Genomic DNA, 16,764 nt, shown 5'->3' on the forward strand with positions numbered 1-16,764 from the left:
CCACAATTGGAAGAAGTTACTGCCCATCAAAGGGGGGCTGGCCAGACCGCTGACCACCAGCTGTGTTTGGCTATCGCTGCTTGTTCACACCTGTGTGAAGCACCCATTGGTTCAAATGAGGTGTCAATCGAAAGTGCAGAGGTCAGCGGCCATTTTGAGATCAAAATACCCGGAATATTTACATGTCAAGAGCTGCTAATGCTTCAGGAAGCACCGAAAATAGGATTATTCGCCGGCTACTTTGAAACAATACTATTACATTCAGTGGATGTTTATCAACATATAAATGTCTCAGAGACTAAATATTGGACTGATTTGGATTGCCTGGACTCTTGGCAGTCTAACTACACCGTTTTTGTTGGAATATTATGAACCAGTGGACTAACAGGGGCTTTATATGTGAGTACAGACCTTATTGTTATTGTTTTTTTTCGATGTTGGCAGCCTGACATAAACACTAATTGTACCTGCTATGTTGATTCTATCTTGAAATGCTTTACATCGTTCGAATCACGAGAATCTCAGCTTTCCAAATATATATAACATGTTTAGCTTCTTTTTTGATAAGTTTTTGTACGTAACCAATTAGTCCCCTAAACCATCCAATGTACCGTGGGCGGTACGTCCGACTGCTAACAGGTTAAAATCACAACATTTCCACCTGAGGAAACCCAGCAGCCAGAGCTCATGAAGGATCCATCACCTGTCAAACAAAGAAAATAATATTAATAGAGCCTCAAAGGCATTAATTCAGCATTACAATCACTTTAGAGTGTTTTAAAAAAAAAAAAAAAAAAAGGGTGCATTTTAACTATGTTGTACTAAACTCTGGTTACACATTTTTAGTACACCACGATCTAAAAACATACTGCACAGACTAAGTAACACTTTAATGTTAACCTAAGTTAATTTAAAGTCATCAACTTAATGGCTTTGCTAACTTCATGCATCACTGACTAGCCAATCAGTGACACGCAGTCTGACGTCACATCTATGGACACATTTTCATATTTCTGCCTCGATTGCTTGGTGCCCCGGTTGAGTTAGTACTAAAAATAAAAAGTACCAGGTACTATCACCTAACAGAAAACCCTAAAAAGTGTCCTGACCCAAATAGGGACTAATGAAAACAGGCTATTAGATAATACGGTTCCTTTGTGATGCAAGCTTATTGGCCATTAAATACAGATTATGGGCTGGATTTTGATATCCAGAGTGGATTGCATTAACCATTTAATTTCAAAAGGTCAAAGAAATTATCCAGCAGAATTTGACCCTAGTTAAATTTTGACTATAGACCACCTGACTTCAGCATCTTAAATTTCTTAATTTTATCTCCTTTTCTGTCTTTATTTATTTGTACCATTTGTATTTTATCTGCTCTATTTCTATTGTATATCTTAACCAGCATCTGAGGGTGGACGGCAAAGAAACAATTTCATTTGCACAGAGAAATGCCTTTTTTCTTTGGACACATGACATTAAACACCTTGAATCTTGAATCTAAAGCTTGGAATCTCCACACTTTTAAACCAACAGATATTGTGATACAATTTCAGCAAACAAACTGAAGAAACCTTACCTTGGACACACCCAGGTTCTGAAATCCTGAAAGAGAAAAGGAACATAAGATTAGCTTAACTGTGCATTTACACACCAGAGTGCCTGACCTGCGCCCTTACTGTCAAACCCATCAGTGCAGTGAAAGATAATCATGAGGTTTCAGGTGAAACACGGACTCACATGCAACTCATCATCAAGGTTTGACTAAAAGCTGGCAAGTCTGCATCTGCAGCAGGTATAGGATGAGAACTGAAATGGCACAACTCAATTAATGGGCCTAGTGTGATAAAGCTAAGAGTAAAATAATTTCTTATTTTTTTAATATAATGCACTGTTTAGTTGATGCATTTTAAAATGTGTGAACTGAACATTCAGCTTGTGATTTTGGTAAATATTACAGCAATGTTTAGAACTTACAGAACCTATTTAGCTCATTTAGGAATTTACACTCTCAGATAGGACAAGACAGGAAACCCTTTGTTTTACAAGCATAAACAAAGGGAACACGCCGACTCCTCAAGTTCTTAATAAAACGGATTATACCCTTTGTAAACAAGGCCTTAGTGCTTGACCTTTATATTAGTTTTAACTTTGTTACTTATGAAGGTCATAGTGGACGTTAGTTGACCCAACATAGTAGCACGGAGGTCTTATGCACGGGTATTGTCTTGTTTGACGCAACTAAAATTAACTTCCAATTTTAATCAGTTTAGTTCAGTTCTCGGTGAAGCAAGCCAGCTTCATTTAGATCGTTTTGTATGTGATGTTTGAAGTACACACCAACCCTGACCCACAGGTCTTCCTCCTATGAGAGTCATTAACCTCAAACACATCAACCTAAACTGTTATAACATTACAGAACACAGCCCCAGCACCTTAAAGTTAACTGGACTCCCAATCAAAGCCTAAATTGCATCAGTCCCTCGTATCCATCGTTTAATATTCAGCTGCATTTTCCTCATCAGCAGAAACCACGAGGTGCATTTGGCGCTACTGAAGCTGCGAGCTAACAATGTGCGGAAATAAACGCGCAAACGCATAAATATAAACACGACACCTGCGACAATAACGAAGTGAATCATCGCTAAATGTAAACATTTAGAGTAAAACAAGGTGTCACCTCGTCAGTTCTCGTCTCTCCAGCACCTCACGTCCGACCTGCATCACCGCAACAAGGAAGAGAGGTCGTTAATGAGCCCGAGCCGCAATTTATCTCTTTATCAAACCACGTGTCTCCTGCTCTCTGCCGTCAAGCAAGCAGCTTCCGGGTTTGCCTGTGCCGCATAAAAATAAAAACATCGTTTAACAGTATACTTTCAAGACATCTTCTCTTTAATACGCATCCTGCATATTATTACTGAAACACATTACTACCGAAATGTAAACATAATGACATAAAATAGCAGCATAGAGGCACAGCCTGAATATACAAGTAAGGAAAATAAATACAGTGGCATACAGTACATTTTCCACATGACTTTATCAATCTCTCACGTCATTTTGGAGGAATCCTTACGGTGTTGCTTCAGCTAACTGACGTTAGCAGGCAAACTTTTATGCACAGCTCTCTGAAGGTCCTGCTACAATATTTTAATAAGGTTGCAGCCTGGACTTTGACTGAGCCAATGCAACATCTTTTTTTAGCCATTCTGTTGCAGATTTGCTGCCAAGCTGTAGCTATGGGACCGATTACTTCTTATTTGACCCTAAAATACTTTTGATTAGCACAGTGAATGCAAGGTGCACAGGTCCTGTGGCCGCAAAACAGTCCTCAAATTGTTACCCCCCTCTACCACCAACAGCTGGTATGAGATGTTTGTGTTGATATGCTGTGTTTGGTTTTTTTGGCAAACATGGCGGTGTGCATTATGACCGTGTGTGTGTGTGTGTGTGTGTGGCTAACATAAATAACAACATTAAATTATTATTGCTGTTACTGTTGTTAAGATTTTTGTTTAGCTTTTGTTGATGTTGGACTGTGGCCCATGGCGCTATTGTAATATTTACGTTTTGTATTACCCTTTAATTAGCAGAAAATGATACCATAAATGGCATTTTTATTTCACTCATATTCCTGTTTTTGTTTGTTTTAACTATGATCTGCTACATTAATAACTTATTGCCTAATATTACCTAATTTCTTACCTAATCAAGGGTAAACATTTCTCATTCGGATGCTGTAGTTACGTCAGAGGCGGTGTGAGTTAAACTTTTAGTACTTAAAGCTAAAAAAGTTTGGGGTTATATCTCATATTATTCCTTTAAATTTGAAAAGGAACGACATCGCATCATTAAAACCAGCAGGTGTCAGCTGTTACTAAAGAATTCCGATTTCGGCCAAGCCAACTGTGAACTACAAAATGACGTGTTTGCGTGGCTGAAGTACGGAACGCCGATTGGTCCAAACTCGCTGAAATTACAGTTTGATAACAGAGCAGCTGGAGAAGGAGAGGAGGGAGGTGGAGATGGGGGAGATGCCTCTAGGACTGAGAAGAACACAACTTGTACTTAATTATTGGGCAAATCTTCAAGGCCATGGACAGGATCACCCACCACAAGCAGTTCTTAACCCTTGCTGGGAGAAAGAAAGGCGGAAATCAAAGAGCTTTGGGTGGATTGTGGGTGGAAGAGCAAGTGAATTTAAACTGGATCAGTTGGACGAGTTTTGTTACCAGCAATATCTCCCTGGATACTTCCTGAAGCCAAAGTTGATTTCACTCTACTGGATAAGAAGACTAAGGATGGGGCATTTATTTTAAACTCTTATACGCAGGCTTACATTGACCAGTTTTATGGTTGTGTTCAATTATATACAGATGCATCTAAGGATTCAGCCAGTCAAAGTGGTGTAGCAGTTGTGGTCCCAGAGTTCATGGTTAAAATAGAAAAAAGGATCACTGATACACTGTCAGTATTCACTGGAGAACTGCTTGCAATTCTGTTGGCGGTTCAGTGGGTGGAAGATATGAGGCCATTAAAAGCTATTGTTTGTTCAGACTCAAGAGCATCATTGCTTAGTTTACAAGGTAGTCACTCAGATGCGAGAGCAGATATTCTAGCAGAAATTCAGCAAACACTGTTCAGGATAAACATGATGGGTCTTACAGTTGTGTTTCTATGGATTCCAGCCCATTATGGAATAATGGGGAATGAAATGGCAGACAGAGCGGCGAAGCAAGCCACAAAACATGGGACAGTTGACCTGGCTGTTAGTTTTGGTCAAGCTGAAGTGAAGAGTATCATACGGCAAGAAATGAGGGATAGATGGCAAAAGCAGTGGGAGGAGGAAAGGAGAGGACGGTGGTTGTGTACAATACAAAGGGGGGTAGGAGAAATGAAGACCACTGGAAGGAGCAGGAGAGAGGAGATGGTCATATCGAGATTGAGATTTGGACATACTGGGTTAAATGCTACATTATTCTTGATTGGGAAACATAATACGGGGGAATGTGCCTTCTGTGGAGACACAGAAACTATAGAGTTTGTGATATTGCACTGTCTGAAATATCAGGTGGAGAGGAGACAATTATCCTAAAACCTTATTAATATGAAAATGAAATTGGATCTGGTTGACCTATTGCAAAAAGGATTCTGGAAGTAAGAGTTACCAGGCGTCATTCCAGTCCACATTCCATACTAGTGGTGGCGGTAATGCACCAATCAGTTGTTTGCCAACCGCCAATAATACGTAAAAGAAGAAGAAGAAGAAAAGGGACTGTACGGTGGGGTTCAGAGATATAACTCAAGGTTAAAGGGCAAGCTTCCGGCCATGAGAATTTTAATAGGTATGTACAGTTTTTAAAAAGTAACACGTTTTTTTAAAGTTGCTCGGAAAGGTCAGAGTGACATTACGCTTTCAGATAGCTTACAGCTAATGTTTACGTTGAGGCAAATAATGAAGTGCCTTATATCCATTAGTGAGTTTGTACTTGTGCATTATGTTGGGCTGTAGCACTATTGCGAACAGAGCCTGAGAGCTTTGAGAAAGCGTGCTAAATCTGTGTGCTTATGGTGTGTTTCATAGTTGAGTTTGTTGAGCTCAGGTAATGCACAAAGCAATGTTTTGTAAGCATGTACAATACGCATGCGCACCACGCATGCCTGACTCACCTAATTTTGAAGCGTTTCTATGTATTTATTTAGTTGCTTGGTTAGTTAGTTATTTTTCACCCTTTATTTACATCTGTAAAAATCGGCTAAATAATAGAAATAGTTCTCTTTAAGTTAAACTGCAAAAACGAGAATAAAGTTGACCCAAAGCCACCTTAACGTCATGAGCAAAAAGGGTTTTTTGAAAGTTGCGACTTTCCTTTGTTACAGCAGTTAAAACTGAGTGTAATCTTAAATTGAACGTAAAACGTTAAAAAAAAAAATTAAAGCACGATATGATAAAATAAATCAGATTTTAAAGAGTAATTAAGAAAAAGAAAAAAACTTACATGAGTGTAATTGTAAAAGAAGAAGCACTCAGAGAATGCAAACCTCCAACAAAGCAGCTCACTATCTGGAATATTAATTTTCTTTTAAGAAAATAGTATTGTATTTTATATATATTCATGCAATTTTCTTCTTTTAAAATGTACTTTAAGGAGTTTGTAGTGCAGGAAAGTGAATAAATTTTGGGGTGAATTAGAAAGAAAGGTAGATGTGAAATGTAAAAATGAGGTCATAGGTAAAATGTGATATGATATTTGGATACAAATTATGTTTGACATTTACAATCCCCAGTTACCTGTATCATTTCCTAAATGTTCCCAATACAAACAAAGACAGTAGCATTTTAAGCTGTTTTAAAGATGCATTTTATCAAAGTTTGACCTTATTTAACCTTGAAGAAATCGTCAGCGCTAACTTGATATTTAAAATGCTCATATATTATTCCTTATGTAGCTGCATGTTGTCAATACAAACAGCAGTTAGAAACCTAGTTTCAAAAAATCCCATATAGCATTGCATTAGTGTCACCTGAAGTAGACGACAGAGGTCAGCTGTGACATGGAATTTTAAATCTTTATACAGTACTTTCTTTACACACTTGTACGAATCACAGTTTCTAAGTTGGAGGAAGTGTGCGGCTTTTGTTTTTCAGTTTGTTCCTTTTGTTTTGTTCCTTGTCCTCTTGTAGGAGGGGGATCTGGCTTCGTTGGCCGTGAGCTTACCCGCCTACTTAGGGACAAAGGTCATGAGGTGACACTGATATCACGCCAGCCTGGTCCAGGGAAGATAACATGGGTATGACCTAAAGTTAATACAAAGTAAAAGGGCAAACCTAAAGCTCATTTTAGGACCTGTTGATTCATCACTGTTAACGAAACATCATACTGGAGCTGATGCCTGATGGTTTGAAGGACTGAGATTAGAGAGGGAGAAGAAATTTATTAATCCCTCGTGTTGGTTCCTCCGGGAAATTCAGTATGTACAAACTGTACAGACAGAGACGTACAAACTGATAAATGTGGAAGGGGGATAGTTTACAGATCCAGTGACATTTCTAAACATCTTTATGTTTCTTCCTCTCTGCTCCTGCAGGGTGAGCTGGAGTCTCAGGGTCTCCCACCGTGTGAGGGTGCCGTCAACTTGGCTGGAGAGAATCTCATAAACCCACTGCGATGGTGAGAAATAAATAATCAAAGAGTCCATCCTAATATCTGCAGCATTTTAATGCATTTACAGGGATTGTCACTGTTTCTTTCCTTGGGTTCTGTTTTGAAGGTGGAATGAAAGCTACAAAAAAGACTTGTTCTCCAGTCGCGTTGACACAACTAAAGCTCTTTCTCAAGCCATCGCTGCTTCCTCCAGTCCTCCTCACTCTTGGGTGCTGGTGTCAGGTGTAGGTAAGCATTTAATAAGTGAGATTCTACTCAGCACAGCAGATCAGATGAACTCATTGATAATATAGATAGTAATTCTATTATTGCTTATTGTTCGTTTGTTTGTTTTCATGACACAGCTTGCTATAAACCCAGTCTAACAGCTCAATACACAGAAGACAGTGAATGGACTCCGTTTGACCTTCTCTCAAGACTTGTCAAAGAGTGGGAAGCAGCAGCACTACTTCCTGAAAATGTGGCAAAAACCACCAAACAAGTCATCATCCGGCCTGGTTTGTATACGGCACATGCTTATGTTTATTGTCCATTCTGAATCTGTCTAAATCAGGGGTGGGCAACTCCAGGCCTCGAGGGCCGGTGTCTCTGCAGGTTTTAGATGTGTCCTGGAACCAACACAGCTGGCTAAATTAGCTCCTCAACATGTCCTGAAGTTCTCCAGAGGCCTGGTAACAAACTAATCATGTGATTCGGGTGTGTTGACCCAAGGTAAGATCTAAAACCTGGCCTGGAATTGCTTACCCCTGGTCTAAATGGATCAGATGAAGGGCCACATGCATCTCTCTGGTCCTATTTAAGGTCTTTGCTGGATTTTTTTCCTATTTCTTAAGAACATGGCTTTCAGATCCTGTTCGTCTGCTGTAGATGGTTTCTTTAGGCCTGCCACTTCTCCTTTTGTCCTCACGTCTAGTTTCTTCATAATTTGTAAGTGTAACCTGTAGTTCACACTGCAGGTGTTAATGCTCAATTGCAATTTTTTGATCAAATCCGATTTTTTTTTCTTTCTGGTTGTTCACACTACAAATAAAATGTGACAGCAAATGCGCTCTAGTGTGAACGGTTCATGGCCCTCAAAGTGGTCCACATGCACAAAAGAAGATGTCACACACAACGCGCTCTGTTTGCGGAAGTAAAAATGGCGGCTACAGAGCTAGTAGGTGTTGTTGCAGCAGTCTATCAATTTCTGCACAGTCGTAACCGACAGAATTTTGACAAATTAAATAGAGAAAGAAGGAAACTGAGAAAAAAGCGAGCCCGTGCTTTAACAACGGCCACCATGCTTTCTCGTTTGTCTTCTCTAGCGCTGATAATTGGCGTCCGTCTTGTGTCAGTGATGTAAAAGACAGATTAAATGCAAAATGACCATTCAAACAGCAGTCGCTTTCTAAAACATCAGATATGTAATGGATTCAGTACCACATACGAAAGTGACCTAGGTCGGATTTGAAAATATTGGGTTTGTGCCGTTCAAGCTGTCATACCATGATCGGATATGAGTCGGATAGGATCAAAAAAAGTCTGATTTGATGCGCGTTCGCCTGCAGTGTGAACATAGCCTAAGTGTTCTGCTCATAGTTATTTTGGAATCACCAAAAATATAATTTTTATGCCTGTCAAAATATGTTATCCTTGGCATTTTTCAGAGATTGACTAAATCGACTTAAAGAAATGTGGAAAAAATTTTGTTTTTATGACTGGCTTCTAATAACAAAGTGCCTAAGGATACATTTTTAAAAACAGTGGTTCATTTCTTGAATTGGGTGCCTTTTTCATGCTTGAATGATTCACAGGTCAGTGTTAACTGGTTTAACAAACTAAAGAAAGTAATTGGGGCAAAAACCTTTCCTTTGAAGACGATCGGGTACAAGAACTAGAATAAAAAGAGTGAAAAGGCTACCACCATCCAAAGAAAAACTTTAAAAGACCATCAGTCTGTTAAACTTTTGCATTTTGTACATGCATACACAACATGTGAAGATTTAAAGTATCTTATCTCTGTATTACTTTTTATCTTTTTCAGTTTTTATAGCATGAATTAAAATTTTATCTCGTGGGCCATTTCACGGCAGATAATCTGACTAGATTGACTGAATGAACAACATAAGCTTGAACTAATGGTTTCTCAGTTATAAAGAGTGTCCCAGTAAATCATCATTAAACAAGTTAAAATGGCTGCAGTGAAAAACATGTGCTTTCTTATTTTCCATGCATTCCCCAGGGGCAGTGCTGGGTCGTGATGGTGGGGCCATGAAGCAGATGCTGCTGCCGTTCTGGCTCGGCCTCGGGGGTACCCTGGGATCTGGAAGACAACCATTTCCCTGGATCCACGTTTCAGACCTGGCAGGAATCATTGTCCGCGCACTGGAGCCCCCTGCTGACACTCCACCCTCCTCATCACCACAAGTGTTCAACGGAGTCGCTCCGGCTCTCAACACCAACTATGAATTCACTAAAGAATTGGGTCGGGTCTTGAGGCGGCCCACCATCTTTCCTGTACCTGGCTTTGTCATGAACGCCCTGCTGGGTTCGGAGAGGGCCGTGATCCTTACTCAAGGTCAGAAAGTCATACCTAAGAGGACTTTGGAGTCTGGATTTCAGTACAACTACCCTGACTTGACCTCAGCTTTGAAGGAGATTGTTAATTAACAAGAGAGTACGGCGGTTCATTTTTACTGTAATACAAGAATAAACAAATGAGCCTAAACGAGTCATTGAAAATGAATCCCAGGATCATGACTCAGTAAAAGACTGTTGTAAATTACTTATTCATCAGATCTGTGTACTGATGAACTGTTGTTTCTCATATTGCTAAAGAGCAGTTATGGGATCATGTTTGAAAAACTGTTTTAAATAAAATGTCATGCTTTGCTTTAAAGCGTTTCTCCGCATTCGGGACAATAACAAGCGGCTTTAAGCCTTTGCTTACATTTAGAAAGCACTGGGACATGATTGTTGATACGGAAGTGTTTCTGTAAAATAAATCTGACAGAGTTGAGTCTTGATAACAGATGTGTCTAAACTTTCTCCTTTAGCAGCTTTTGCTCCTTTCGTTCAAACTCATGAACAGAGCTACAGAAGATAATCTTGGATGGTTGTACATCTAGCCGTTAATGCTGCAACTAGTGACCGTGTTTATTGTTATTAACTCCTAATTAATGCAAAAAAAAAAAAAAATTGTCAGTGACACAGTGGTTAGTAATATAAATAACCACATGACCACATTACAGATGGTGAAGCACCGAAACAATTATTGGATCTACAGGTCATAGCCTGGAGTCTTTTTATTTTTATTTTTTTTTAAATAGTCGTTTACATAAGTCTAGGTTAATCAAGTTTACTGGATCTTTTTTGTGGCCTGCAGTAAATTAAAAATGTTGCTGAAATCTCACTTTGAGTCTCACAGTGTCACTGAATTAACCTGCAACACGGAAACGTGCAAAAAGAAATTTTACCCTTTTTATTTTAAGGCTGTGAAATGTTATGTTACCAAAAAAATACATAAAGCTCATGTTATGTATTGTTCTGCTGAATAAACAACTTTAAGGTTTGTTTGGACCGCATTGAAAATGAAATGCTTCAAGGTAAATTCAATTTCAAAATACTTTTTAAAAGACATATTTCAGTCCAAAGAGCATCACACTTAAAAATATAATGGTTTATTGGAGGTGGTACACAATAAAGAAAACTGCAGAGAGGAAATGTATATGTAATTTGCAGCTCCTTTGTCTATAAATCAAAGTATTATCAGTTTCACGATGTATCGTATGTTTCCACAGTCTGTCTTCACGGCTGAATCGTCACTCTGAATCACTGTTGACGTCTTCCTCTACACCCCGAATGATCGGCATTTGATCTCCCCAGTCACTGCTCCGAGCGCAGCGGTACATATCTCTGATTAAAATGACATTGAAATAGAACAATTAAACAGAAAAAATCCAAAACAAAACAGTCAAATAAGTCCATCAGTGACAATAAAACAAACAACAAAAAGCAATAAGAATATCCAGCAACTGCCTGTAGCACAGAGTATCGATTATTATGACATACAGAAGGTTTACAATGAATTTCTGCTCCATTTGGTCTAGTTCTGACACATTTTCGGATCACATAATTCAGAATTATAGCAAAATTTGATCAGCAATTCCCCAGTTTGAAGTCCAAGCAAGCCAGATCTTTTGCTGCATTTCCTTCCCTCATTCTCTCTTTCTGTATTTCCCGCATCTTTCCTGCGTACCTACCTGTGTCTAGGAAATCTTTAAACACCCGAGGAGTTTTGTTAATTTTAGAAAACGTTGTTGATGAACTGCGTGGCCCCAACACTGAATCAAATTCAAACAGTACGCAGCCCTAATAAGCATTTTAATGACGTATTTCTTCTTAGTTTATTTTAATGCACCTGGTCCCTAACATCATATCCTAAAAACCCTATGGTATCCGATCTGACCTAGAGTCTTAATATCTCTGGATTCAGGACTGATATCCTCTCGATTATAAAATTAGACTTCAAACGTTTCTTTTTGATGAAACCTGAGCCGAGTCTGGTGACCCTGAAGAATCCTTTTGTCAGACTGCTGGGGGACTTCCCATGATGCACTGAGCAGTTCTTCTTCACTCTCTTCTTTTCCCTCCCAATGCACTCACCTGTCACTACTGAATGTCAGTACCTTTTGTCTTCTCTCTCCTATAGAGTGCATTTTGTCTTCATCTCTCTATGCCAGAGATGGGCAACTCCAGGCCTCAAGGGCCAGTGTGCTGCAGGTTTTAGATGCATCCTTGAGCCCACACAGCTGATTTAAATGGCTAAATGACTCCTCAACATGTCTTGAAGTTCTCCAGAGGGCTGGTAATGAACTAATCATTTTATTTCAGGTGTGTTGACCCAGGGTGATATCTAAAACCTGCAGGACACCGGCCCTTGAGGCCTGGAGTTGCCCACCCCTGCTCTATGCTAGCATTTAAGGAAAAGGACTAAACCTATTCTGCAGCTGATGAATTTGTGTGACACTTATTTTTCTTTTTACCTGCTGTGTTTACGGGCTGTCACCACCATGTGCTGTAGCTGTCCGTCCGGGCAACACATGCGACAGTGGACATGCCTCGTTCTGCGCAGCACTGGTGCAATCAGCCTGGCCCACTCCACACCCTTTGTGCCTTCCTCCACTGCTTCTGTCCGCCTCAAAATTAGGTAGCTGAACTTCTCGATCTGACGGTCATTGTGCTGGAAAAGAAAAAAAAAGGGTTGATATGGAATTCATTCAGCATTTATCTGAAAAAACACAAAACAAAACATGTTTGCATATATAGCACTTTCTGTCAGCAACAAATATAAGACAAGTGTAAATTAATAATACTTAAAAGGCAACAAGAAGAAAAAGTTATGAAGTTGTTGGTTTGCAGGACCAGCATTCTAAGAAGAAAAGCCTCAGAACTTCCTCTCCTCCCATCACCCTTCCAGCTCATCCGATGTGTTCCCAAAGCAGCTGAGGCATAATCTCGTGGGTCTGTCCGAGAGATTCTCTAAGTAGAATATGCTCAAAATGCCTCACCAAGGAGGTGTCCAGGTCATATCCTAGTCAGATCCTCAAAAACCCTCAGCTGGCTCCTTTCGAGTTGCGGATGTACTCTGAAGCCCTCAGAAAGGACTCCCAAATGACAACAGTGAGCCACCCTGCGGAGGTAGTTGATTTCTACTGCTTCTATCTGTGATCTTTTTGTCACTAGAGCTTGTGACCATAACTGTATACCCACCACTGCTTGCCATCTTTCTCTGAGGGCAACTCTAGACTGAGAGTCCAGCCCCTCTCCAGGAGACCTGTTGCAGAGCACCAGCTGTGCGTTGAGGTGAGCCTGACTATATTAGCTGGTACTACTCAAGCACTCATTCACCAGTGTTGTCTTAGGACAATAAGGATAATTTAAAATTCATGCAATGCTGCTCCGGTGGAGTCCAAGAATAAAAAGAAAGAGACCTGGTAATTAACAGATTAGATCCCATTTAAAGTGAAAAGCTGTAAACAGACATAGACAGTTGAGTCTTACCCTGGGTAGAGACAGAGGTTGGTAATGCTGCTGGAAGTTGCAGGGTGTGACGGGCTCATGGGCCAGTTTGGGACACACCAGTTCATGTGGACACTAAAATAAATAAATAAATGAATGAATAGACGCGCAATAAGACTGAGAAACTAATGGCTCTAAGTATGACTTTTAATTAAATCTACTGGGTGTTAAACTTACTGGAGCAAACACTGATGCTGGCCTGGAGTCATAAACGGTCTTCTCTTGTTTCTGGAGTCAGAAAACCAACAATTTAGTTTGATCAATAACAACTATTGTGAACTGCTGTCTTATCCAGTGTGTTTAAATACCTTCAATAAAGTATCTCTGGCTTCCATGAGTATCTGATGGCCCTCTTTGGTCCCATTTTCCACCAGCACCTAGAACATAAAATGCAACGATTAATAGTTTTTTTTTCTGTTTCCTTTTAAACACCAGAGGCTCACCAATGATTTTCTTAAGTTGTATCTTTCTTTGATCTCACCAGATATGAGCTTGTCTTTCTCCAAAGAGTGAATGCTGCATCCTCTCGGTCTTTCACATTTGGCAGCTCTGAGAGGGTAAAAGCTGCAGTGACTAAATCAAACTGCACCTGAAAGGAGAAAAAGGATGGTCAGGATTTCCAGTTGTTGAGATTATCTGGAACATTAATGACAGCAAATCAAAAATATTGGGATTTTCTTTATTTTTTGATTTTGTCTGTTTGTGTTCTTTTCTAGAACAACAACTAAAAATATTTTTAAAATCCATGTATAACCCAGAATTGAAGTCTAGAATATTGCATATACATTTTTAATAACATACTGATTTTTTAAAATTCTTGACAGTGAACACATTGTGACTTAAATAAAAGCTGAGGGAGTTTTACCTTAGGAGAGACAGGGAGAAACTGCCTGAAATATACTTGTTTGATGCAGGGTTCAGCTCTTTCGTCATCACCTGCTCAATTAAAAAAAAAAAAGATAATAATAATAATAATAATAATAATAATAATAATAATAATAATACAATCCAGTCAGTTCTTATTAACATCTGTATTTCACATAAAGAAACAAAAATAAATTGTCTACATGTGTGTCTACCTTTCAGAAGTTGTTCTGCCAAAATGTTCATTGGCCCTGAGCTGTCCACACACACCATCTCCTTCAAAGAGTCACCCCAGCATGCGTGAGATGCCCTGAGGAAACGGCCAGATTATAAACTTAGTTTAGCTATTCAGACTAAAGCATTTACATGTTTTACTAGTGTTGCACACTAACCAGACAACTGTTCCTAACCCAGAACCAAAATCCAGGAGAGTGTGAGGAGCAAAGGAGGGATCCCTCTTCTTTATCTAAATGATGAGGGGGAAAAAACTGCAGGTATAACTGAGTTTAACCACAAAAAACAACTTGTGCTTGGATTCAAGCGATTCTTAAAAAGGAAGCTCCCTGTATCACCACGTAAGCCGATCGCCTCCACAGCACTTTGCTACCTCATTCAGAGCTCTCCTCACTGCAGCGTAACCGCCAGCAAGTCGAGCTGCCATGTAGACCACGCCGAGCTCTTCATCGTACCTGAAACACAGTGAGATACTTGTAAATCTACTGCACGTCAAATTTAAGGACCAAAACTACAACTTCAGGATGGATCATGGTGGAGCGCAACCATTCACTGAGTTTATCTAAAGAAAGCATCTTAAGTCTGTTAAAGGTATAAAATGTTCAGCATTTGTCATAAATCGCAGTTTTAGCTTCTCCTATTATGGGTAAAAGAGGCTTTTTCTCCTTTAGGAATCAGTAAATATAACAAAGAGGCATTCAGAACAGACTGAAACGTGAAAAACTGATAATGGATAACACTGTAGTTAAATGACATGTTACTTCGTGGGTGCCCAGTGATATGTCGTTCTTCGGAGCTCTGAGAGAACTTTCCTCCTAATGCGGTCTTCCATTGCTTGCTCGTCTATATCTGCAGAATGAATGTATATTTATTTTTTCTAGCTGTTGCATGATATGATCTTGTTGCATGTGTATTATTACTTTTAAAAAAATTATACATATGTCACCCACCTCCTCCCTTTTGCATGGCTTTCTCCCACAGTTCTTTCTCCAGGCTCACAGCTTTCTGCCTCAAAGTTAAATCCTCGACCGCTCGTTTCCTGCTCCACAGGAAGTTCGTGAGCTTGTGAATGCGCTCGGGAAGCTGATTCACCTGAGCTCCTACAGATGCAGAGATGGATGAGAGGCAAAGGGTTTCAACCAATGAAGCTGGTCAGAAAGATCTGTTATATTAACTGATTTACCAACACTAGGCTTACTGTGAATAATCGACTGCGCAGCCACGTGGAGTTCCTCAGGTAGCTGTAGAGTTTTCAAGTTGGTCACACCTGGGTGTTTTCTGTGTGGTTCACCCTTTAGGAAATCTACCTGTGGCTGTGGGTGTGTAGCTGCACTTATTGCCTGAAATAACAGGTTTAAATGATGCTGTTTTACTGACCTTTGAATTAAACTAAAATATGATTATATGAGGAAAATAAAAAACAGGAAATCCAATTACAGCCAGATTTTAGAAAAAAACAAACAAACAAAGAAACCAAACAAAATCTGTGTTTCATTTTTTCAAAAGATCCAGTGGCCACTACATTAGGCACATGTACTGTTTGAGTGCTTGTTAATGTAGGTATTTCATCAGCTAATCACATAGCAGCAACTTAACGCATTTAGGCATGCAAACATGGACAAGAAGACCTATGGAAATTCAAACCAAGCATCAAAATTTGGATGAAAAGTCATTTATGTTACGTGACGTGGTTGTTTGTGTAACAATATACTCGAGTATTGTTGCTTACCATGTCCACCTACTTATGATCACAGTATTCTGAAGGCAAAAGGAGGGCCTATCCAGTGCTAGCAAGGTGTAAATAATGAAGTGGCCAGTAAGTGCAGTTTTAGTTTATTTAATGAAATGTTTGAGTCCAAGGTAACTGGGAACCAGACAGCAGCCTTACTGGCTCCAGTTATAATGTCAGAAAGACATAGCCAAGAGATTTTTTATGCTGAGCTGATAATAACCCCAGAAAATCCCCTCAGTGTAGTATTCAGAGATGTGTTTGGGCAGTGTTTGAATGAACGTAGAAATCATGTTTTACACCAGTGAGAGTTGGCAGCCCTGACATCTGGGGGACAGGTAGAGTAGATTCACGACTAAATGGTGTATATTATGCCAAAAATCAAAACTAAAATGTAAATGTACAGACCGAAACTATTTTGTTCTCTATAGCTTATGTGTCTGACCTCTGCGATTAAAAAGCTGCATTCAGTGGTAATATCAATCCGTACTCACCCGGCACACCAGCATCGCCAAAGGTGTTCTCTGACAGAGAACACAGGCGCTAAATCTACGCGGTACCATAACATCTGCTTCTAACCGTTACGTTTAAATGGCTTAAAAATCAACTTTCATCCAGCCTTCCTAAAGTGTCACGTTAGAATCCCACTAATCCTTCAACAAAATAATTCCGACCACTACCTAAGGCGGAACACTTTCGCCCCTAATC

At 39.6% G+C, this 16,764-nt stretch overlaps 2 protein-coding genes across 2 annotated transcripts; one reads left to right on the top strand and one right to left on the bottom strand.

Annotated features, from left to right (window-relative positions):
- The first annotated feature begins 5,219 nt into the window (after window positions 1-5,219).
- Window positions 5,220-10,177, top strand: sdr39u1 (short chain dehydrogenase/reductase family 39U, member 1). The gene is made up of 6 exons (XM_005728982.2): window positions 5,220-5,348; window positions 6,689-6,795; window positions 7,093-7,175; window positions 7,276-7,397; window positions 7,514-7,666; window positions 9,391-10,177. The coding sequence occupies exons 1-6, from the start codon at window positions 5,333-5,335 to the stop codon at window positions 9,816-9,818; spliced, it is 909 nt and encodes a 302-aa protein (XP_005729039.1). The 5' UTR covers window positions 5,220-5,332; the 3' UTR covers window positions 9,819-10,177.
- A 631-nt stretch (window positions 10,178-10,808) lies between these two features.
- mettl17 (methyltransferase like 17) lies at window positions 10,809-16,718 on the bottom strand. Its single transcript, XM_005728983.1, has 14 exons — window positions 16,551-16,718; window positions 15,526-15,667; window positions 15,278-15,427; window positions 15,089-15,176; window positions 14,701-14,782; window positions 14,486-14,559; window positions 14,309-14,403; window positions 14,095-14,165; window positions 13,711-13,818; window positions 13,538-13,606; window positions 13,407-13,457; window positions 13,212-13,304; window positions 12,194-12,390; window positions 10,809-11,063 (listed from the first exon to the last, which is right to left on the bottom strand). The coding sequence occupies exons 1-14, from the start codon at window positions 16,617-16,619 to the stop codon at window positions 10,970-10,972; spliced, it is 1,383 nt and encodes a 460-aa protein (XP_005729040.1). The 5' UTR covers window positions 16,620-16,718; the 3' UTR covers window positions 10,809-10,969.
- Between the last annotated feature and the right edge of the window lie 46 nt (window positions 16,719-16,764).

This window comes from Pundamilia nyererei, unplaced genomic scaffold (genome assembly GCF_000239375.1).
Source record: "Pundamilia nyererei isolate P.nyererei 1_Seehausen unplaced genomic scaffold, PunNye1.0 scaffold00031, whole genome shotgun sequence".
Lineage (NCBI taxonomy): Eukaryota > Metazoa > Chordata > Actinopteri > Cichliformes > Cichlidae > Pundamilia > Pundamilia nyererei.